Here is a 23,456-nt window from a genome sequence, read left to right as displayed (position 1 = left end):
GCATGTGCTATGGACTTTACTCTGTTTACTCTCATCACATCAGTGATTTTGCATCTTGCAAAAGTCATATTAATTCAACATTGACTTATATGAACTTGGTATTCAAATTGGTGTCCTAGAATTGTTGTGACAGATTGCCTTGTCATCTTCAAATGACCATAGTGTCATTTTTCCAATACCAAATGTATTCAATTTGAAATTTAAAATTATTTATATGCTAAAGGTGAGCGCATGGATACGTTGTTGAAGATGCTGGGCCTCACAATAAAAATTCCTTGCTCAACCTCAACATTAAAAGTTGTTTTGCATTTCTAGTTGTGTCAGTATTTTATGTTATGTATTTGAAGATCAAAAATTGTTTTGCATTAGAAGTTCAATCAGATAATTGTAGTCTGTGATTTGTGTATTCTGGTTTGTGTGCATGTGAGTGTGGGACCAAAATCAAATATGGTTTTGATTCGTGATTTGATGGACATGATGCTAAGTTAAGTACGTGCTAGTAACACTGGTCAGAGGAAAGGGGGCGCTCGTGGGAGGCGGTAGTCAACTATTTTAGGGTTTTATCGTCGTGAAAACCTTAGAAAATCCATACAACATGAAAAATTAATGAAACTTGTCATGGATGCTACTCATGTTGGTACGAGGGTGTAGAAAGAATTTAGATCCATTTGAAGCATGTCATAAAAAAACATCCTTCAACATGGACCCTTCCCTGCTACCCGAACGGCCTCCGATGAAGAAGGTCAATTTTTGGTCATCTTAAGAATGACACCAAATTTTTCCCGCAAGTGAGCATGGCCACCCTAGTGGTCCACACAAAATTTGAACGAGTTACGACAACATGCACACGCCGCGTCCCATTCGAAAGTATTGTAGGCTTTTATCGTCGCTAAAGCCCTAGAAAATTGATACAACGTTGAAAAAAATGAATCTTGGCATGGATACTTCTCACGTTTGTACAAGGCTGCAAAATTTTTTTGGGTCCATTTGAGGCATGTCGAAAAAACCCCGTCCTTCGAGACAGACCCTTCCCTCCTACCCAAACGGCCTCGGGTGAAGAAAGTCAATTTTTGGTCATCTTCAGAATGACACCAAATTTTTACAGCAAGTGGGCACAGCCACCCAAGTGGTCCATGGAAAATTTGGATGAGTTTTGACAACATGCACATGTTGCGCCACAGCCGGGAAGTATTTTAGGCTTTTATCGTTGCTAAAACCCTCGAAAATTGATACGACGTCCAAAAACAATGAAACTTGGCATGGATGCTTCTCACGTTTGTACAAGGCTGTAAAAACAAATTGGGTCCATTTGAAGCATGTTGAGAAAACCCCTTCCTTCGAGCCGGACCCTTCCCTCCTACCCGAACGACCTCCGGTGAAGAAGGTCAATTTTTGTCAATCTTCAAAATGGCACAAAATATTTCGAGCATGTGGACATGCCCACCCTAGTGGCCCCCAACATGCGGATGTTGCTTCAACTCCGAGAAGTATTTTAAGCATTTTATTGTCGCGAAAACACTAAAAAATCCATACAAATACCGACAACCTTACCAAACTACTCATGCTTGCTTCTCATGTTGATACAAAGATTTACTACATCCGTCCCATAATATAAGAGCGTTTCTGACACTACACTAGTGTAAAAACACTCTTATATTATGAGCAGAGGGAGTAGAAATTTTTTGGGTCCATTTACATCATGTCCGACACGTATTTTTCTAGGTGCTCCGTGTATCTGGATCTCGCTCTCGCCTCGCCATCATGTGCAGGATCACCGTTTTAGCATCACCGGCAATGATTGTCTCCTGATTATTAGCATGGCAGAAATTATAAAAGTCCCTCTTTATGCATCCAACCTTATTAAATCCATCGTATTGAATGCACAAAATATCTATAATACGGTATTTGCGGATCCCAGATTTTTTCATGTCTGTAATGTCCATTTTTTACTCATCGCTAATTCGTCTATGCGAACGCAATAGACACGAAAGATCCCGTGGGGCTAAAGGATGGTTGTGCTCATCGATGAAATCCTTGACAAACCACCAACATGTTTCCTCGTGTCTCGCAATGACCAATTTAGCGTTACACCCAACATGAGTTAAACTTCATGGCCTCCTCTTTCTATCTTTCATCTTTCTTTTCATGTGCTTCTCTTCGCAAAACCCTTGATGACTACACACAATTTTCCTTCAAATTATGTAATTATTAGATCCATCCCACTCAACGTAGATTTTCCTCACACTAAAACCTTCTTCAAGAGCATATTTGTTGTAGAATTCATAGCCTTCAACCTCACTATCAAACATCTCGCTCACAACATATCGATACTCAAACATATACTCATCACTTACATTTGCCATGTCTTTCTACATATAACATACAAAATGCACAGTTGGTGTTTATTAATGTAACAGGTGTAAAATAGCTCTTAGGCAAATACAAGTGCGTGGAAAAGACTTTGCTCATTTGACATGTGAGGGCAACCGATCATTAACATCCAAGAAGTACTATTTTAGCATGGATGATGACTAGAATAAACTATATTGCATGTACTACGGAAACGTAAAGCAATAATGACTAGAATAAACTAAACTAAGTAGGAAGGAACTAGTATCTCATCTTGCCATATGCAAGAAAGCCTCCAACGTCATGATGAAGCTTTCATCTCAAACGTCAAGTAAGTCACTTTTTTTCTTTGATACTAAAAGGAGTAAGCAATGGCATCGGCATGTTAGGTAAACATACATGATGCGATTAGCTCAAGAGAAATTATGCGACGATGAAGCTTCCCATTCGTTGTTTTTGTCGGTAAAAATCTCGCATGGCAAATACTGCTAAAATACATAATCATGGAGGGTGGATGGACGCAAGGGCCAAGAGAACGAGCAGAACGATCCTATGGATCCAAGACGGGTTCATGCCTTAAGGATGGTAGGCAGAAAATGATGGGTTCACCCGCCGCCATCGTCGCCGATTCAGCCGGCGCAGATGCGGCCTTCTTCTTCTTCTCCTCACCAGGCACGTCGAGGGCAGTGACAACATGGGGGAGGGGCTAGGGTTGGTTGGGTGGAGGACGAGGACGATGAATTTATTCCTCTTGTCAGGCACATCGGGGACGATGAAGGTGAGGAGCACGATGACGAGGAGTACAACGGGCGAAGACCGTGAACTGGATCGAGTAGACGTGGATTTGGTCCTGAGGTGATCGGTTCAAGAAAATATATCCTCCTGGATTATTATGCTCTTCCTGAAATTAACATATGAAATTTAATCATTTTTAATTTCTCACAAGATCGAACGGCTAATAAAAATCAAAAGAGTAAGTACTGGTTAGTACTTCGATTACTAACCCAATCACTGTAAAACAGCTCATACCACTCCTAGTTGAGTACTTTCCAATTCTTGCAAATTTTCTTGACTTGCATACAGACATACTATACAGTTATAGTATGTTGAGTAAGATGATTGTTTAGGAAACATAGATAGATTAGGATTTGTTTCTACCTTGACTTGTACTCCAAGATGATTATATACTTCTATGACCATGAGGTTCAAGCAATACAACAACCATTCCACCCATCCCTCTATTTCATTTCAACATGCTATCCGTCGCAAGTTTCTTGACCAAGCCGCCGCCACCGCTTCCGCCCCATGCGCCGCCCCAGGGGCGGTCGGCCTCCATGACCACCGCCGGGGGCCGCGCCGCCCGTACCTAGGGTTCGTCCGCCGGTCTTGTTGACCGGCTGCCCTAAAAAGTCTTATTTCCGATCTCTTGATCCGGGTTTTCTCTCTTTTACCCGTCTCTTGATCGATGTTCCTCCTTTTTGGTTTTCCGATCTAAGATCGGTTTGTGTCGCCCGCCGCCGTCATCGACAACCGCGCCTCTACTCTGACAACGGTGCGATCAGGCCTCGACCCGACGACCTCACACGATGCGTCGGCCCCTCACGGTCATCAACCGCGCGTCTTCCCATCGTCGAACCGGCCATCGTCGCCCTTCTCCGATTGGGATTGCTCCATCACCATCCGCCCCCGTCGTCGCTTCGTACGGCCGCACACCAGCTGCTTTGGGCCGGCTGCCGGCTCCGGCCGCATCGGCCTGGTCTTCCTCAGGACGCTCGCGCCGGCCTCGCCGGCTGCGTTGGGCCGGCTGCTAGCTGTCGGCTGCCTCTCGCCGACTGTCGGCTCCGACTGCGTCGGACTTTTTGGCTTCCTCGGGCCGGCCACATCGGCCTCGCGAGCTGCCTCGGGCGGGCTGCTCGTTGTCGGCTGCGTCGGCCTCGCCCTGCCAGCTCTGGTTGCGGTCGTCATCGTCGACTTCATCTCGGACGCAGCCACCCGCCTCCATCGAGCGACGTCCTGACCTCACGCGCGGTCGGATTGATCACCCGCCCGTCCGCGATCCGCATCAGTTACGCTGTGCGACCGATCTGGCCTGTCAGTTTTGCGCACCTTTACAAGTCCTGTGATAACTGTCTCGACTAAAGCGTACCCCTTCGCCGATCAAGCACCGGGCTGCCGTTGTGTCGCCCCGTCGGGCCACAACTCCGTCGCCCCGTGGTTCTCGTTACGGCTGCACTGACCTGCAACCCACCGCAACTCCACCCTTTCGGGCTGTAGCACGGCGGCACGCGGTCCCCGTAACTGCCCGAGGTTGTTCTCGTGGCTGCACCAACCCGCGCACCGCCGCTACGCCGCCCTGTCGGGCCGTCGCGTCGCGACACGCGTTCTACGTCGCCGCCCCGAGGTCTTCCCGCCGTCGCCCCAATCCGCGCGCTGCCGCTTCATCGCCCCAATCCACTTCGTCGTCCCCGCGCGTCCTGTGGTATACGCCGCGCCGTCTCCTTTGGCGCGGGAATACCATCGTCCGTGCCGGTCTTTGTCACGCTACCGGGCTCTTCCTCGCCTATTTTGAGCATCGCTACGTCGCTCCTAACCAGCCGCTGCCGCCGCCATCAGGCCACCGCCGCCACTCTCCTTTGGTGCTGCTGCAACTCGCTCACCCAAGCCGCGCCGCCCGTCCACCTCCTTCATCTTCGTCCAACACCAGCTCATCGCCAGCGTTGTCGTCGTCTTCCCCGACCACTTCGTCTACTCCGACCACCGCGGGCTACATCGTCCCCCTGCCGATTTGCGTCGCAACCGCCATTGAGTCCTTCTGTGTTAGCCCCCTCGACATGGAGTACAAGTTGTGTGCAAGTCCCCATCTACGCATGCCCGTTGTTGGCAACACCGCTGCGTGCCTTCGTCCCTCATGTGTTTCCAGGCCTGGCAAACCTGGAGCGACACATCGTCAACATCGACTTCGTCCGTCTACGCATGCGTGGTGCTGGCAAAACCGATGTGTGTCTTCATCCATGATGTGTCCTCGGGCTTGGCAAACTCGGCGCGATGCTTCTGAACTACGTCTTCTTCCCGACGCACCACTACTTCGACATCACTGCGCCCATGGCTAACTCGGCGCCTCCTTGCGCCTGCGACTCCACGGCGACTTCCTCCACACCGGCTATCATGACTCGACATCGACCACGGCGTTCTTTGCATGGCTACCTCGACCACGGGTACACCACCCTACGCTCTCGGCTACCTCGACATCGGCACAAAGAGCTACCGCCTTGTTTGAGCAACCTCGTCAGTTTTCACTCCAGCCACAACTTCCGCGATGCATCGACCTTACGACTGTGAGGGGATCACCATCAGCTTACCTTCGGATTCTTATCCAGTCTCACCGTCTGCATCGCTATCGTTGTGACTGCGGGGGATGTTGAGTAACGTGATTGTTTAGGAAACATAGATAGACTAGGATTTGTTCCTCCCTTGATTTGTACTCCAAGATGACCATCTTTCCCTAATAATAAAGCAACTACTACTTCTGTCGTCCGTCATGGTAGATTTGCAGAAAAGTCCATGAGGTTTTAAATGTTCAACCTGCAGTCCCTGTTTAAGTGGCACTCTAGAAAAACGTTTCGTTTTTGCGTATTAACCGTTGCAATTGTTAGAAATTATGCCCGCAACCCTTATCCCCAGCCCCGACCCTGCCCCAGACACCCGTGCGCCTCGTCGCCGCCAGCGCCGCCCGAACCGCAACAACGGCACCGCCCCGCCCCCGCAGGAGAGGGCCGCCCCGTCCGGGCCCGCTAACGCCTCCGCGTCGCGGCGGCAAGAGAGGTCCGGGCCCGCTAACGCGTCCGTGCCACGCCGGCAAGAGAGGGCGAACGCCCCCGCGCCGCAGGCCGCGGCGACGGGGGGCGGGTCGGTGTCGCAGCTGGTGCATGAGATCTAGGACAAGCTGGCGCGGGGGGCGGTGGAGTGCATGATCTGCTACGACATGGTGCGCCGCTCCGCCCCCGTATGGTCTTGCGGCAGGTGCTTCTCCATCTTCCACCTCCCCTGCATCCGCAAGTGGACGCGCTCCCCGGCCTCCGTCTCCGACGCCTCCGCCCCGGCCTCCAACGCCTGGCGCTGCCCCGGCTGCCAGTCCGTGCAGGACGTCCGCGCTCGCGACATCGCATACACCTGCTTCTGCCGCCGCCGACGCGACCCACCTAACGACCTCTTCCTCACCCGCACTCCTGCGGCGAGCCCTGCTCCAAGCCCCTCCATTTCAACATTTTGTTATGATCAGTTACCAATTCAAACATTTGGGATGCTTAGTTGCTTAACCGTCTAAATTATTTTAATCTCTTTCTGTCTGTCTGATGAGCAAACTCGGACGATAATAGGAAAGTGATTCCAGTATAGCACACGAAAATGTAACCACATTTGCAAAGAGAGACTATGATGACCAGCATTCCAACCACACGTTTTGATCTCCATAACCATGATCAATGAATTTATTAAAAGTCCACTACTAGAAAGATCAACAAACTATGCGCTTGATCCAAGGAGCCTGTCATGTAAAACGACGGCAATTTACACGACATGCAGAAAATGAACATTCAACAAACTTTCACTCCTGGTCCAGGTCGAAGGCAACTGTTTCCTCTGTGACATCGACCAGCTCCTAATGTGGCCAAGCCGAGGACGCGACAGTCTGAGTTGGCCGGAGCGCATGGACGACGGCTCTGCTTGCCGGCGGCGGCCGGAGGCGGACGGGACTGGCTCGGGAGATCCACTCGGGCGCAAGAGGAGGCCGGAGGAGAGGGATAGGCGTGACGGCCATGGCGGGGAGCCGGCGCTGCATCTCGGGTGCGACGGCAGCTAGGCGGGTAGCCCGCGTTGCCCTCGGGTAGTGTAGGAAAACCACATGGGGATGAAGGAGGAGAATAATAAAGAGTTGACTGGATGGGTCAACGCATCAGGGTTTCCTCCTAATCAATCTGGATCGAGGCCACTCAACGAGCATGCGGGGCGATAGGCGGCTCTCCCGCTCGATCCGGTCGAGCGAGGTCTGCGCAGCGTGGCGGTGAATTGGCTACGCGCCCGGGAGAAAGAGTGGCCTTGAGTTTCTCGTCCCTTTGCCTTAAGATTCGTTAATTCTCTTTTTTGATGGGACAGGGAAGGGATATAACTCAGCGGTAGAGTGTCACCCTGACGTGGTGGAAGTCATCAATTCGAGCCTGATTATCCCTAAACCCAATGCGGTAGACTGCGGACGAATCAAGTCGAGGTGCGGTGGGTCCTTGCAAGACAATGTGCTGTTGGTTGCTCTCATGAAGTTAAAATGGACACGACCCTCCTCTCTTGATAAAACAATAAACAAGTGTGAAAATTCTTCCAAGATTTATTTATTTAACTTTTTAGATGATTTTAAAAAAACTATTCCGATATTGTTAAAGAATTCATAAATTTCGGAAAAATATATTCAGCAATTATAAAACAATCATGATTTTGAAAATGATCATGTATTCAAAACATGTCTGGGAATTCAAAGAAAATGTCAACAAATTTTAAAAAATCTTCACACATTCAAAAAAATGCGAATTTCAAAATTTGTACTCGATTTAAAAAAAGATCATTGATTTAAAAAATGTTCGCTAAGTAAAAAACTGTCCACGTATTTCAAAAAAAGATAAGTGGGCATCAATCGGCAAAATTTGATATGTCAGGGTATTGAGCCATATTAATTTGGTTGTGGCACAATATTTTTGTCCCCCGTTGCAACGCACGGTTATTTTTGTTAGTGTGTTCTTATGGATATATACGCCCATAAAGTTTAAGCAATACAACAACTATTTCACCAATCCCTCTATTCTCTTTCAACACAGCAGATGAAGGTTTGTAATTGTAACCACAGCACACTATTCGATGAAAAATGCTCGAATGTTCTGTCCTCAGAAAAACAGAGGTTGAGGATAACTGACGGTCGTATTGACCGGTGCCTTCTTATGGAAGGCGAAGGCTGCCTCCATCTCCATCACTTGGGCATTGAATCGCCTTTTGAGCTCACCGTACCGGCCGATAACAAACTCCGGCCGACATATCCACTGGCCCAAAGGAGCATTCAAGCCGAGCACACGAGAAAGTGATTTGCAAGTTGCACACCGGCAGCAATTCCGGCATGCTGCAGCACACTATAAATACCTGGCCAGACACACAAGCTGAATGCATCAGTTCTCCATCGTACTCTTCGAGAGCACAGCAAGAGAGAGCTGAAGAACATGGCGAACAAACACTTGTCCCTCTCCCTCTTCCTCGTCCTCCTTGGCCTGTCGGCCAGCTTGGCCTCCGGGCAAGTCCTCTTTCAGGTAAGATCTTGTCCTATCTTCAGATTCTGTATGTACCGCGATCATGTTTTGGACTGAGTTTTGGGTTCTGCATGCGACAGGGCTTCAACTGGGAGTCGTGGAAGCACAATGGCGGGTGGTACAACTTCCTGATGGGCAAGGTGGACGACATCGCCGCCGCCGGCATCACGCACGTCTGGCTCCCTCCGGCGTCGCAGTCCGTCGCCGAGCAAGGGTACATGCCGGGCCGGCTGTACGACCTGGACGCCTCCAAGTACGGCAACAAGGCGCAGCTCAAGTCCCTCATCGGGGCGCTCCACGGCAAGGGCGTCAAGGCCATCGCCGACATCGTCATCAACCACCGCACGGCGGAGCACAAGGACGGCCGGGGCATCTACTGCATCTTCGAGGGCGGCACCCCCGACGCCCGCCTCGACTGGGGGCCCCACATGATCTGCCGCGACGACCGGCCCTACGCTGACGGCACCGGCAACCCGGACACCGGCGCCGACTTCGGGGCCGCCCCCGACATCGACCACCTCAACCTGCGCGTCCAGAAGGAGCTCGTCGAGTGGCTCAACTGGCTCAAGGCCGACATCGGCTTCGACGGCTGGCGCTTCGACTTCGCCAAGGGCTACTCCGCGGACGTCGCCAAGATTTACATTGACCGCTCGGAGCCCAGCTTCGCCGTGGCCGAGATATGGACGTCGCTCGCGTACGGCGGGGACGGCAAGCCCAACCTCAACCAGGACCAGCACCGGCAGGAGCTGGTGAACTGGGTGGACAAGGTTGGCGGCAAAGGGCCCGCTACCACGTTCGACTTCACCACCAAGGGCATCCTCAACGTGGCCGTGGAGGGCGAGCTGTGGCGGCTGCGCGGCACAGACGGTAAGGCGCCAGGCATGATCGGGTGGTGGCCAGCCAAGGCGGTGACCTTTGTGGACAACCACGACACCGGCTCCACGCAGCACATGTGGCCCTTCCCTTCTGACAGGGTCATGCAGGGATATGCCTACATCCTCACGCACCCAGGGACGCCATGCATCGTGAGTTCGTCGTACCAATACATCACATCTCAATTTTCTTTTCTTGTTTCGTTCATAATAATAACAAACCATGACCGAACTGATGAAAAATAATTTTGGTTCTTCAGTTCTACGATCATTTCTTCGACTGGGGCCTGAAGGAGGAGATCGATCGCCTGGTGTCAGTCAGGACCCGGCACGGGATACACAACGAGAGCAAGCTGCAAATCATAGAGGCCGACGCCGACCTTTATCTCGCCGAGATCGACGGCAAGGTCATCGTCAAGCTCGGGCCAAGATACGATGTGGGGAACCTCATTCCGGGAGGCTTCAAGGTGGCCGCGCACGGCAATGACTATGCCGTATGGGAGAAAATATGAGCAAAATTGCGAGAGCAGCTCTACAAGTTCCTATATGATACATATTAGTCCGAGCTCACGCTGTTCACATAGTACAATTTAATACTTCCTCCATGTAAAAGTGAGGATGAGGGACATGCATTGTATTTTTGATAAAATAATGATTTATAAGGATTTTCGCACTCTTTCTTTCTTTAATAAAGACAACCAAAATGAGCATCTTAGATCAGATTAATATCGAAGAAAATAAAATCCACTACAATGGATATAGATAACCAAAAGATAAAATTACAATAAAACGCATACCGGTCTTTTTCTTTCTCTGATTTTCACACTCTTGGTTTACCATTGTTAGTTGAACGAAAACTGGGCAACCATGACCAGTAACTCGTACGGGAGCATACGGAATTGTGTCACGGGGCTGAGGCGCACAAAAGCAATGGCGGGGTTTCCTCTTTTTGACCCAGAGTGGTTGTAGCTCTGCCTATGTAGTAAAGATTAAGGATTTACGAAGGTAGAGCTTCAGCCGCTGTGGATCAAAAGAAAAAAAGGCTAAGGATTTACGTAAGAAAGAAGAAAGAAACAATTGATACATATTACCAGAGCAGCTCTACAAGATTTACGTAAGACTAAGGATTTACGTAAAATTACCAGAGCAGCTCTACAAGATTTTTTTTCCTATATGATACATATTAGTCCGAGCTCACGTTGTCCATATAGTGCAATTTAATACTTCCTCCATGTAAAAGTGAGGATGAGGGACATGCATTGTATTTTTCATAAAATAATAACCTGTAAAGATTTTCGCACTCTTTTTTTTTTAATAAAGACAACCAAAATGAGCATCTTAGATCAGATTAATATCGAGGAAAATAAAATCCACTACAATGGATAGATAACCAAAAGATAAAATTACAATAAAACGCATACCAGTCTTTTTCTTTCTCTGATTTTCGCACTCTTGGTTTACCATTGTTAGTTGAATGAAAACTGGGCAACCATGACCAGTAACTCGTAGGGGAGCATACGGAATTGTGTCACGGGGCTGAGGCACACAAAAGCAATGGTCGGGTTTCCTCTTTTTGACCCAGAGTCGTTGTAGCTCTGCCTATGTACTAGTAAAGATTAAGGATTTACAAAGGTAGAGCTTCAGCCGCTGTGGGTCGGAACAAAAAAGACTAAGGATTTACGTAATAAAGCCAGGAAAGAAGAAAGAAACGATTGCCTTCAACAATGCTACAACTGTCAGTTCTAAGTTAAAAATGAGGATGAGGACCATCCGTTGTACTTTCTGATAAAATGCGCATGAATTGTATGGGAATGCAATACAGGATGCCTATCTACATAGTTCACGACTTGCATTGTTGTAGTTAATAAAATGCCATTTCCTTAATGTTCATCCTTTGGTTCACATCGTAGTTAATAAAATGACATTTTTGTTTTACAAAAGTGCAAATCTTGAACTACATAAATTTGCTCCAAGTATCCAACACATAAACAGTATGCGGTAATAAAATTATTTTCAAAAAATATAACTTATGGACAGTATGTATGGTTTGCTAATGTGGCACTGTTGCATGAATAAATTAATGCAAAAAGGTGTAGCTTATAATTGACACGCATAGGTGCCGATGTGGCATGGTTGCTTGCTTAAGAAAAATAAGAAATGCTTCTCGTGAGTGGTCTCATGTGCAAACAAATCATCAGACCAATCGTGTGACGGATTTATCATTTCATTCTACGGTTGAGAGTTTCCATTCTAACCTCCTGTGCTTCACGTGCCCATATCTCCTAATCCCTCCGTCCATTTAGGTCTTGTTCGATTGCGTGTGGATTCGAGATGATTGAAGGGGTTTGAGGAAGATTTAAATCCTTGTCAATCCCCTCTAATCCTCTCCCCAAGAGGATTAACCGAACACGCCCTTACGGTCATTAAATCCTTCACAATTATTCGACGCGGCTTTGTCTTCCATGCTGGAGTACTACTATGTGGCTAAGCTCCCGATTCACCACCCGCCGGCCAGCTCTTCTATCCTTCGTCGCATATCCATCTCAATTGATTGAGGTTACTCCAACAACCCACATGATGCTCCTTCATCTCCATCGCCCCGGAGCGCCCGCTGCCTCGGTAGATGGTCGTGTTGCGGAGGCCCCGACCTGCATCCGATTGCAGGTGGCTTGGTCTTACGGCCTAGGTTCTAATTCCTTTTTTTATATAGTTTGTTTATCAAGAATAGGTTTGTTAATCATGAGTTTGCGGGGAGATCCATTTTGGCTCCTCGGTCCAAATGATCCTGCAATCTGTACCGTCCATGTGCATTGAGATGCATGCTTCGAATGTATTCTCACGCGTGCTAAGCAGGAGCATTTCCCGACCTGGCACACGTTCACGTGGAATAACATGAATGTGTCTCGTTGACGCCGTGTTGGTACAGACGGCCGATGGATGTCCATGTACTGACGGTACAGCCAGCTCATCGAGTGCACCATCTTCTCTGCTTCCCACGCTGAGCGGCTCCCCTCCTGTTGCTTTGCAGACAGCAAGTTTGAAACTGTTTCCCCCAAAAAACACACGTTTGAAACTGTCTAACAGCAGAGACACAAATGCTAGCTCGTTGTTACCACACCCGCTTCAAATTTTGAAATTCAAAACTGATGAGGTGCAGTGCAATACATGACAAGCGTTCAGTCACACACACATCCACCCAACTCAAGAGCTTTTACATATACAACACTCGAATATTATTCGCAAAGAAAAAACTAAAATAACAGTTGGACACAAGGGAGGGACGTTTTGTCTCTGAGGTGCAAATGCTCCTAGAATCCTTTACGTACACCTCACCATGGGTATGTGTGTTGCCAAATATTGACTGCTATATACGTTTATGCAGAAAATGCAGTATACAACAGTACAGCAGGATGTCCGTATGCAATAACAGACGGTTGAGTGGATGGGCGCTGACCGACGTTAGACGTGAACCTTTCAATGTGTTGTACCAGTAATACAGGGTGGCTTCACTCAAAAAAAAGGTAATACAAGGTGGCTGGTGAACGTTTGTACCGTCGTCTAGGACCTCGATCTGGTCCCATGTATGACAAGTATGCGATGATCGAAGTGAATTTGGGCTACCTACTAACTTGACGTCTATAGCAACACCGGGAGGTAGAAGTTGAAACACTGTGTAGCTGGGGTTCGGAAGGATTTGTAGAAAAGAACAGACTAATTTAGTCGAAGGAGGATTCTGCGCCATGGCAATGGCTTTCATACCGAATGTTTAGCTTTGGGCTTATGATTCTGATGCTCATAGTTTTTGGTTTTCTGTTTCAGATTGCCAATCTTTCCTGGCGATGGATAGATTGTCGCTGGGTGAACTGCCTTGCGCACTGAAGCGGACGGTACCCATCGGTCGGTGCCTAAATTACGGGATTCAGATGACGTGGGGAACTCCAAACTTGTTGAGGGTGGTTCCAGGAAGGACCGGCCCCAAGTGTGATGGTAGAGATCTTTGGCCACCCGGGTTAGCGCAAAAGCAAGGCGCACAATGGATATGTTGTTATGGGAGGAGGTGCTGATGGAGGAGTAGACGGTAGGAATTGCCAATTTGCCATGGAGGATTTTTACTTCGTGTGTTGCTACACAGTTAAGATCAGTTAAGATCCGTCTGGGCCGCAAGTTGCATCATGGGCACACGGGCATTGAATGCGAACAGACGGTGGGCCATGATACTGTTTCGAAAGGAATTATCTCACGCGAATACATAGTAAAATACAAGGCCGTGCGCACATCGCGAGTGAGAGGAGCGATTCAGATTCCAGGAGTATCTAGACCTTAGAGCCAAAACGAATTTCCCTTGGGCACATACGAAACACAGTAAAGAAGTTAAATAGAGCCATGATCTTATTTCTGTTCACTGTACAAGCGATTTTTTATTATGACTAGCCATGTATCTCGACTAATTGCTATCGGACAAAATAGTATTATGGAAATTGTGCTCCCTGTTGCTCTGTACGGGAGACACGGGCGGCGACACTTGCCGCCGCCAACAAATGCTTCCCTGCCATCCTCCCCCTTGCTGTCGCCGGGGTGCGCCATCAATCAAAGGCCGTGTGGCAGCGGCGACGGCAGGGCTTCGTCTTCTCCAGGGCATGGGCGCACCCTTGTATGGTTTGTGCGGGAGCCAGCGCGTGGTTCATCCCACGAACGGCGTCGGCGATCGGGAGGTCCTCTCCTCCGGCAGGCGACAGATCTGGGGCCCTCGCGCCCAGATCTGATGCAGTGGTGGGTGCGCGCCTGTGAGGACCGCGGGGGAGCGAGGCGGGTGCGTGGTGGAGGTAAGCGTTGCAGGGTGAGGACGGTGAAGGTGCTCAAGTCAGATGTGGCACTGGGTATGTGCCTACCGGCGGCAAGGTACAGCTTGGTCGCGCGGCTATGTCGAGTGGGACGATGAGGTCGCTGGTCTTCTCCGGTGGGGTGGCAGCAAGGGGTAGGGTGCAGAGGGGGCGGGCAACGTAGTTTTTGCTATGATGAGCGCGCCACTGCACAAGGGGCTGGAGCGCCATGGTTCTTGTGTCAAGTAGTGGCCCAGCTGGGCACGCTGCTTGGACCGGCGACCCTAGGCATCCACCGACGGGGTGGTCTACATCGAGATCTGACGTGGTGGCGGCTCTAGGCAGCGACCGATGGGGTGATTGGTGCGTGGAGGTGCACCGAGGGAAGGTAGAATGACGGATCGGCTGTCAACCAAAGGATTGCGAGGGCTGGGTGAAAAGCTATTTATGGCCATGGCGGGAGCCTGTGACGGCGGCGTCCGTGGATGTCGTAACCTTCTTGAAGGCATAGAAGAACGAAGTCGGTATTGAAGATGCGTCGCTCCAGGCTTGCTAGGCCTGGGAACACAACTGGGACGATGGTGCGCATCGGTGTTGACAGCACCGGGCATGCGTACACGGGGACCTGCACACAACTTGTACACCATGTCGAGGAGGCAAGTTGTGACACCCCGAGATCGATGCTCCAGAAGATTCCCCTTTTATTCCGATGTCGTTGGGTTAATTATTGTTTGTCGCACTCATCATCCAATCATGTGCATCATCTGCATTGCATCGGCACTCCGTTGTCGCCAGTTTTCAAAACATGCATCCATTATTAGTTGCCGGTTCTCTCCGTGTTCGTCGTTGTCGTTTTGAGCCCGACAACATACGCACGCGCCCGCGACATCGATAAAATATTGTTTTTAAAAGTGTTCGGAAAATATTCTCGGATTGGGTTGAAACTTGGCGTGCGGTCTTAATATAGTGTAGTTAGACCGGCTGCCAAATTTCGTTGCAATTGGAGTCCGTTTGATAGCCGAACGGTAGACCGTAGCGGCACCGTCTTTGGTTTATCATCGGATGTTTTCGGTTTATAAAACTCTGTCACGGGCCACACAATTATTCCCTCTCTTCCCCGCCTAGCCCCTGTAACACAGCCACCTAACCCTAGGGCGCAACCGGAGCCGCCTGATCGAGATCGGAGGGTCCAAACACGCCCCAAATAGCAAACCCTAGCTACCCCCGCTATAAAAGGAAGGCTAACCCTTCCTAAATGACCAAACCCTAACGCTTGCCTTGTTTTCCGTGCCCCCAACAGCCAGCCGCCACTCCCACCTCCTCCTCTCTCCTCTCCACCGCTGCAGCCCAGATCGGGGCCGCCTCAGGCCCAAACGGGCCTCGAAGGGCCGCACCAGCCACACCAGGAGCTTCCCCACAGCCTGCAAGTCACGCTCGAGATCGAGGGGAGAAGCCTCGAGCGCCTTCCCCGAGCCGCCGCTTGCCCCAGCTCCGCCTCCGGCTGGACCCCGCACCACAGCCACGCTGGAGACCCCGCCGGACCAGCCGGAACTCCCAGCCGCCGCCACCAAGCACTCGGCCTCCCTGCCCAGGTCGCAGCTCCCGGCTACCGGAGCCCCGTGCTGTGCCATGCTCCGCCGCCGGACCTTGGATCTCCCGGGGGCCTCTCTTCCCTGAGCTGCAGTACCTTGTGCCGGCCACCGAAGCCCCCGCCGCCTGGAGCCGCCGCCCGGCGCAGCCCGGCGCCAGATCTCCCCAAGATTCGCGCCGCCGTCTTTGTCCCAAGCGGATCGGGAGCCCTAGCGACCCCCCCCGCTCGCCTCGCGTGATGCCCGCGCGGGCCAGGCCCAGTCACCAGCCTGCCTCCACGCCCAGCCACCCGAGGCCCACCAGCGCCCAGCCCCGGAGCCGGCCCAGCTCCACCTCCTCACAACGTCGGCCCAAGAGCCGAAGGTGCTTCACCCTTGCCATGTTTAACAACATTTAACATTGCCGTGTAAATAAAAAGGAGTGAACTAAATAATTAAATGTGGAGTTCCGTCATGTGAATTGCCTTTGCCGCTGGAGTTCCGTCGTGTGGAGTTCCGTCATGTAAATAAACGGGAGTGAACTAAATAATTAAATGTGTGAATTGCCATGTCATGCCTTGCATATTTCAAACTGATCATGCATCATATGTGAATTGCATCATGTCGTGCATGTGCTGTGGTGAATATCGTGTGTTGATTCTTGTTTCCAGTTGCTTCGTCTCGATAGAGTTCCGCAAGCGTGTAGGAATGTGAGGACCCGTTCGACTACGTCGGTTCGTCTGCTTCACGTAGTCGTTCTTCTTCCAAGCAGGATCTTAGGCAAGATGTTCATTTCCCTAGATACCATTACTATCATTGCCATGCTAGTTGTTTCATTTCTATCGATATGTCTCGTTGCCTACGACTTGTTAAATGTCACCCTCTCAACATTGCCATGAAACCTTCAACCTGTTCACAACCTAGAAAACCACTGATTGGCTATGTTACGGCTTGCTTAACCATGTATTAGAGTTGCTAGTTGCAGGTGCAGTTGCTTCCATGTGTTAACATGCGTTCCTTGTTATATAACCATATTATTGTTAATTAATTTAATGCACCTATATGCTTGGTAAAAGGTGGAAGGCTCGGCCTTTCTATCCTGGTGTTTTATTCCACCTTTGTCGCCTTAGTTTCGACTACCGGTGTTATGTTCCATAAATGAGCGCTCCTAACATGCTTGGGGTTGTTATGGGGACCCCCTAGATTCTCATTTTGGGACAAAGCTCGTCTGGCAAGGACCAACATTGGTACTATATTTGCCCAACATAATAAATCCGTTAATACTGAAAAACATAGGGCGTCATGAACCCGAGGAGTAATTCAACATAATACAGGGAGGGCGAGTGCTGATGGTGCTGGTCCAAAACAGAGCCACTTGCGGGGCCACTCGGGGCAACTCGGGGGATGTCTATCCGGCCACCATACATAGTGCTCATCCGTCGTGTCCTGAGAACGAGATACGCGGCTCCTATCGGGATTGTCGATACGCCGGGCGACCTTGCTGGACTTGTTTTACCTTTCTCGAGCGTCTTGTGCGAGGGTTTCCGAGGATGCTTTGGGTTATCTCGAGGTTGAGGTTTTCCAATAGGAACCTGAGGAGATCATGTGTTTCTCGGATCAAGGTCATTTCGTCGCAGCTTGTGGTAGTTTGTGATGGACTAGTTAGAGCACCCATGCAGGGTTAAATCTTTCATAAAGCCGTGCCCGCGGTTATGTGGCAACATGGAAACTTTGTTTAACATCCGGTTCTAGATAACTTGAAGTAAGCTTAATGAAAATATTCCAACTGAGTGCGTAACCGTGAATGTCTCTTTCGTGAGCCCCTTCTCCGATCGAGGACACGGTGGGGTTATGTCCGACATAAGTAGGTGTTTAGGATCATTCATTTGATCATCAGTAGTTCACGTCCGCGATGCGTAGATCTTCCCCCCTCTTTTATTCTGTACTCGTAACTCGTAAGTTAGCCACCTCAAATAAATGCTTAGTCGCTCGCTGGAGCCTCACCACTTAACCATACCTCACCTATTAAGCTTTGCTAGTCTTGATACCTTTGGAAATGAGATTGTTGAGTCCCCTGTGGCTCACAGATTACTACAACACAAGTTGCTGGTACAGGTAAAGAGTTACTTTGACGTGAGCGTGCTGATTGTGCTATTTGGAGTTTCTTCTTCTTCTTCGTCGTCGATCTAGGATAGGTTCCAGGCCAGCAGCATGGGATAGCAAGGATGGACGTCGTTATTTTATCGTTTGTTTTCGTTCGTAGGCGGACCGTGTTCTTCTTCACGATGATTGTATGAATTATACTGTTGTGACTCTGATGTAGCTTTGTGGCGAGTGTAAGCCAACTCCTTATACTCATCTTTTCAGTACATGTACTTGTAACGATATCCATTCTTGCGAAAGGACGAGATGCGTTTCTATCCTTGTCGCGGCCCTGCTACTTCTTGAGCTTGCGTTGATTTTTCCCTTGAAGAGGAAAGGGTGATGCAGCAAAGTAGAGATAAGTATTTCCCTCACTTTGAGAACCAAGGTATTAATCCAATAGGAGTATCAAGATGAGGCACCAAGGCACCTGCGCAAAAACAAACGAACTTGCACCCAGCGCGATAAAGGGGTTGCCAATCCCTTTACGATTACTTGCAAGGTGAGATCTGATAGTGATAATAGGTAAATATAAATAAATAAATAAAAGTGCAGCAAGGTATTTTTCGTATTTTTATAAGTAGATCCGAATATATAATGTGTAAAATAGACCCGGGGGCCATAGTGTTCACTAGAGGCTTCTTTCGTGATAGCAAGTATTACGGTGGGTGGACGAATTACTGTTGAGCAATTGATAGAATCGCGCAAAGTCATGACGATATCTAAGGAAATGATCATACATATAGGCATCACGTCCGAGACAAGTAGACCGATACTTTCTGCATCTACTACTATTACTCCACACATCAACTGCCATCCAGCATGCATCTAGTGTATTAAGTTCATAACAAACAGAGTAACGCCTTAAGCAAGATGACATGATGTAGAGGGATAAATTCATGCAATATGATATAAATCCCATCTTTTTACCCTTGATGGCAACAACATGATGCGTGCCTCGCTATCCCTTCTGTTACTAGGTGAGGACACCGCACGGTGTTGGGGATATTGCCTGCTGTTGTGACCCGCCAAATATGGGCCGGGTTAATGTTAAGGCGATTCATCCTTTATGGCTAGTTGGGCCTCAGCCCAGGCGGTTCGACGTTGCAGGATGGTTATGATTTATGGAAGGACTCTGGGTTTGGCAAGACGACGACTTAGAGACCGCGGTGGTCACGATTCGTAAAAAGGAAGGGACTCTTGTAAACCCTAAGGCTTCGACCTATATATATAAAGGCGAGTCTGGAGGGGGAGAGGTAGGTTAGAAATCATCGAGTGCTAGGTTAGGGCGAGTTACGCCTTCCTTGTAATCGAATCCACATCAATACACACAAAGCAGGACGTAGGCTATTGCCTCTTCTCGAGGGGCCGAACCTGGGTAAATCGCCGTGTCTCTCCCGCTTAACCCCTTTGAGTCGCCACCAAGGTGTGATGGCTCCAGTACTAAGTCCTTTCACGAGGACATCTGCCGTGACAAAACCACGACAGTTGGCGCCCACCGTGGGGCCTGCGCACGGTGGAGTTGAGTTCTCAAAGGGAGCCCTACCAGGGTCTGGGAGTTATGCGGCGGCGCTCATGACTTGGAGCCGACGCGGCATAGCCTACATCGACAACCGGCGATGGGGACCTGAAGCAAATTCCCTCGAATCAGGCTACAGGGTCCCCTTCGGCAAGATCAACGTCTTCATCGGCATGATCGGGTCATCCGTTCCTGAGCCGGACGCCTCCTCCGACATCGTCGAGCCGGCCAGGTACGTTCATCCAGTCATAACCCGGAATCTGACCCGCCCGGTCTTTGTGGGTTTCACACAGGGGTCGGAGGAGCCAGAGCACGCGGCGGCTCAGGAGGTCACCCCTGTCAACTCTGACGACGAGTCATCCATGGGCGATTCCGATTCCATCCAGTCCCTCCACGGAGATGGTCTTGGGGGCTTGTCATTGGCCATGGATCCGGAAATCCTCGATCGAACCCGCCGCCAGATCGCCATCTACATGGCTGGGGCGACTCAACCCATACCGAACCCCGCCGGGGGCGATGGAACCGGCGGGACGTCCAGAAGTGCGTCAGCAGTCCTAGTGGATTTAGCGGCGGAAATCACAAGACTAATGTCAACCCCCCTCACGCCAGAGAACCAAGGAGAGATAAATGCGGAGTTAGCAAAACTGAGGGAGGCGGTGGCAATGGCCCATCAGGATGCTGAGACGGAGTCCGCCAGGATGGAAACTCGACAGGCCCAGATTACGGCCGAAAGGATGCGGTTGAACACCGACAATTGGCGACTCGAAAGACAGCAGCGCGCATCCGACGCCGTCCATCAGCGGAGGCACCAGGGACGCCTCCCCAATGATCTCAATTCGACTCGCCTGTTCGACACTCCCCAAACGCCCGGGATGGGAGCCGCTCCAGCAGGAGGGATGGGCCGCCCTCCTAACCCGCCGATTCAGCCGACTGAGGGTCAAATTCCTCGTTTCCGTACCCCCCGAGGCCACTTCTCTAACCCGGTGGATAACGTGCTTGCCGCAACTCGCCATGTGGAGTCCCTCCCGATCCACGGCAACACCCCAGCTGAGATCGAAGCAAGGAACGCCATTGAGATGTTGAAAACGGCGGTGGTCCAAAACGCGTAGTTCTCACACAGCCCCGAACGACTGCACTCCACCCCCCAGGCGAGCTATACCAGGGGTTGGCCGGAGGATCAGCCAGCCGTAAACAGCGCCCCGCGACACCTCCCGCAGGACAACCCGCCCGAGCGGGACCCGCTGGGCGGAGGTCCACCCAACACTCAAGAGGCTCAGACTCCTCCCGCGGGGACCGGAGGGCGAGTTGGGGTGCCCTGCTTGTCCCTGGCCCTTTGAAACGAAAGAATGCCCAAGGATTTCAAAGGACCAAGAAAGGTGCCTAATTACACACCAGACCTCGAACCAACATCTTGGATCGAGGGCTATGAGATCGCCATGGACATGCTCGACGTAAACGAGGCGGTTTGCGCCACATATTTCACCATGATGCTCAAGGGATCGGCGCGCACTTGGTTGAAGAATTTACCCCCCAATTCTATCCAGTCCTGGGCCGAGTTAAAGGAACGTTTCATCAAAAACTTCCGGGGAACCTGCAAACGACTGATGACAATCGCCGACTTACAACACTGCGTGCAACGCCCGGATGAGTCGGCGCATCATTGGTCGCGGCGAGTCGCAGAAATTATCCATTCATCGGATGGCATCACGGCAGCGCAAGCTGTGCTTATCCTCGAGCACAACTGCCACTACGAACCGCTGGTCCAGAAGCTGGGGCGACTCAAACGGAAAGTTCAGGATATGGGCGAGCTGATGGATACCCTCACTAGGTACGCCGAAGCCGATGATACCAAGGATCCCGGCGAGGATGGTAAGGGTAACTAGCCTAAGAAGGGCGATTCAACGAATAAGCATACCGCCTCCAAGGCCGCAACCGTCATAACCAGGGGACCAACGGCAAGCGTAGGCCGCATGAGGAGCCCTCGGATCTGGTTGCCAACACCAACGCCAACGACGGCAAAAAGAAGAATCGAGGCTTCAGTGGGAAAAGGCCGCGTAACTACGAAGAGCTACTCAAAGGCCCTTGCCCGCACCACGCCACGGCCGACGGCCCGGCGGGCCACTCCTGGGAGAACTGCTTCGTGATGCGGGAATTTCGGGCCGAGGCAATCAAGAAGAGCCAGAGCGAAGACCCGAACCGTCGCCAATACCAACTCGCCGCGCCCAACCAAAGGCACAACCCCTTCGGCGGTTTTCCCGAACAAGAGGCTCAGGGGGGCCCGCAGCCAGGCGGCGGCCAATACCCGGTGCACCACCACCGACGGTACAACCCGCCAGGAGTCTTCCAGCAGCCGCCCCCGCAGGGGGCTCCGCAGGACCAGGATGACCATGGGGGCTTCCGCAACAATCCTAAACAGCTAAGTAATGGGCAATATCATGTTTTCACCACTAATGCTTGCAGACGTGATAAAAAGGTAAATCACCGGGCGTACAGCGTAATTGAGCCGGCAGTTCCCAGATATCTCCACTGGTCCGAACAGACCATAACATGGAGCAGAGAGGATCACCCGCCGAGAATAGATAACCCGGGCGACCTGGCCTTGGTCGTGGCTCCCCAAGTGGCAGGCTACACCCTATCGAAAGTACTAATGGATGACGGCAGCAGCATTAATATCCTATACTTCGACACCTTCCGGAGGATGAATATATTAGAGAAAGACTTGATGCCTTCAACCACGGTTTTTCACGGCATCGTCCCGGGAAAATCCGCTTATCCGATTGGCCGGGTCAGGCTCTCAGTAGCGTTTGGAACTGCACAGAACTACAGGTCGGAGTCTCTGATCTTCGAGGTGGTCAAATTAAAAAGCCTGTACCATGCGCTGTTCGGACGACCGGCTTACGCTCGCTTCATGGCCCGCCCGTGCTACGTCTACCTCAAGCTCAAAATGCCCGGTCCTAAAGGGCCCATCACGGTCGACGGAGATAGAAGGATTGCAAAGGAGTGTGAGAAAGGAGACGCGGCCTACGCGGAAGTCGCCTGCGCGGCGGAAGAGCTCAAAAACCACCGGGCCAATGTTGACCCGGCGGACATGTCACCACTCAAGAAACTGACTACAGATTCCGAGTCGCCCCTCAAGTTCAAACCAACGGATGACACGAAGACAGTCGACTTCGTCCCTGGCGATTCATCCAAGCAGTTTACCATTGGAACGGGTCTGGACCCCAAATAGGAAAGCGCGCTCATCGAATTCATCCGTGAGAATCGGGACATCTTCGCATGGAAACCCTCTGACATGCCGGGTGTACCGAGAGAATTCGCTGAGCACCATCTTAATATTGACCCAAAATGCAAACCTGTCCAACAATACCTCCGCAGGTTTAACGAGGAGCGACGGAAGGCGATTGGAGAGGAAGTCGCCCGTCTTTTAGCCGTTGGGTTCATCATGGAAGTCTTTCACCCCAAATGGCAAGCTAACCCGGTGTTAGTAGTCAAGAAGAATGGCACTTTCCGTATGTGTATTGACTATACGGACCTCAACAGAGCTTGCCCCAAGGATCCTTTCGCTCTTCCCCGCATCGACCAAATCATTGACTCGGTGGCGGGATGCGAACGATTGTGCTTTTTGGACGCTTATTCAGGTTATCACCAGATCAAAATGGCTGTGGAAGATCAAGAAAAGACTGCTTTCATAACCCCCTTCGGGGCCTTTTGCTATGTGTCCATGCCGTTCGGGCTCAAGAGCGCAGGGGCGACTTACCAACGCTGCATCCAGAATTGTCTTCACAGCCAAATTGGCCGCAACGTCCACGCTTATGTTGACGACATTGTGATCAAGACCCGCCGGG

At 50.7% G+C, this 23,456-nt stretch overlaps 1 protein-coding gene across 1 annotated transcript; it reads left to right on the top strand.

Moving 5' to 3' along the window:
- The first annotated feature begins 8,553 nt into the window (after window positions 1-8,553).
- Window positions 8,554-10,252, top strand: LOC123406079 (alpha-amylase type B isozyme). The gene is made up of 3 exons (XM_045099571.1): window positions 8,554-8,690; window positions 8,771-9,715; window positions 9,823-10,252. The coding sequence occupies exons 1-3, from the start codon at window positions 8,604-8,606 to the stop codon at window positions 10,072-10,074; spliced, it is 1,284 nt and encodes a 427-aa protein (XP_044955506.1). The 5' UTR covers window positions 8,554-8,603; the 3' UTR covers window positions 10,075-10,252.
- The last annotated feature ends 13,204 nt before the right edge of the window (window positions 10,253-23,456 follow it).

The sequence above is a fragment of the Hordeum vulgare genome, chromosome 6H (assembly GCF_904849725.1).
Source record: "Hordeum vulgare subsp. vulgare chromosome 6H, MorexV3_pseudomolecules_assembly, whole genome shotgun sequence".
Classification (NCBI taxonomy): Eukaryota; Viridiplantae; Streptophyta; class Magnoliopsida; order Poales; family Poaceae; genus Hordeum; species Hordeum vulgare.
The sequence above is the reverse complement of the archived record's forward strand: the minus strand, read 5'-3'. Positions and strand labels throughout refer to the sequence as shown.

Bases quoted from the DNA above. Each gene is read 5' to 3' on its own strand.
- LOC123406079 (XM_045099571.1), top strand. From the start codon at position 8,604: ATGGCGAACAAACACTTGTCCCTCTCCCTCTTCCTCGTCCTCCTTGGC. The intron at 8,691-8,770 runs GTAAGATCTTGT...TGCATGCGACAG, and splicing joins CCGGGCAAGTCCTCTTTCAG to GGCTTCAACTGGGAGTCGTG. The intron at 9,716-9,822 runs GTGAGTTCGTCG...TTGGTTCTTCAG, and splicing joins ACCCAGGGACGCCATGCATC to TTCTACGATCATTTCTTCGA.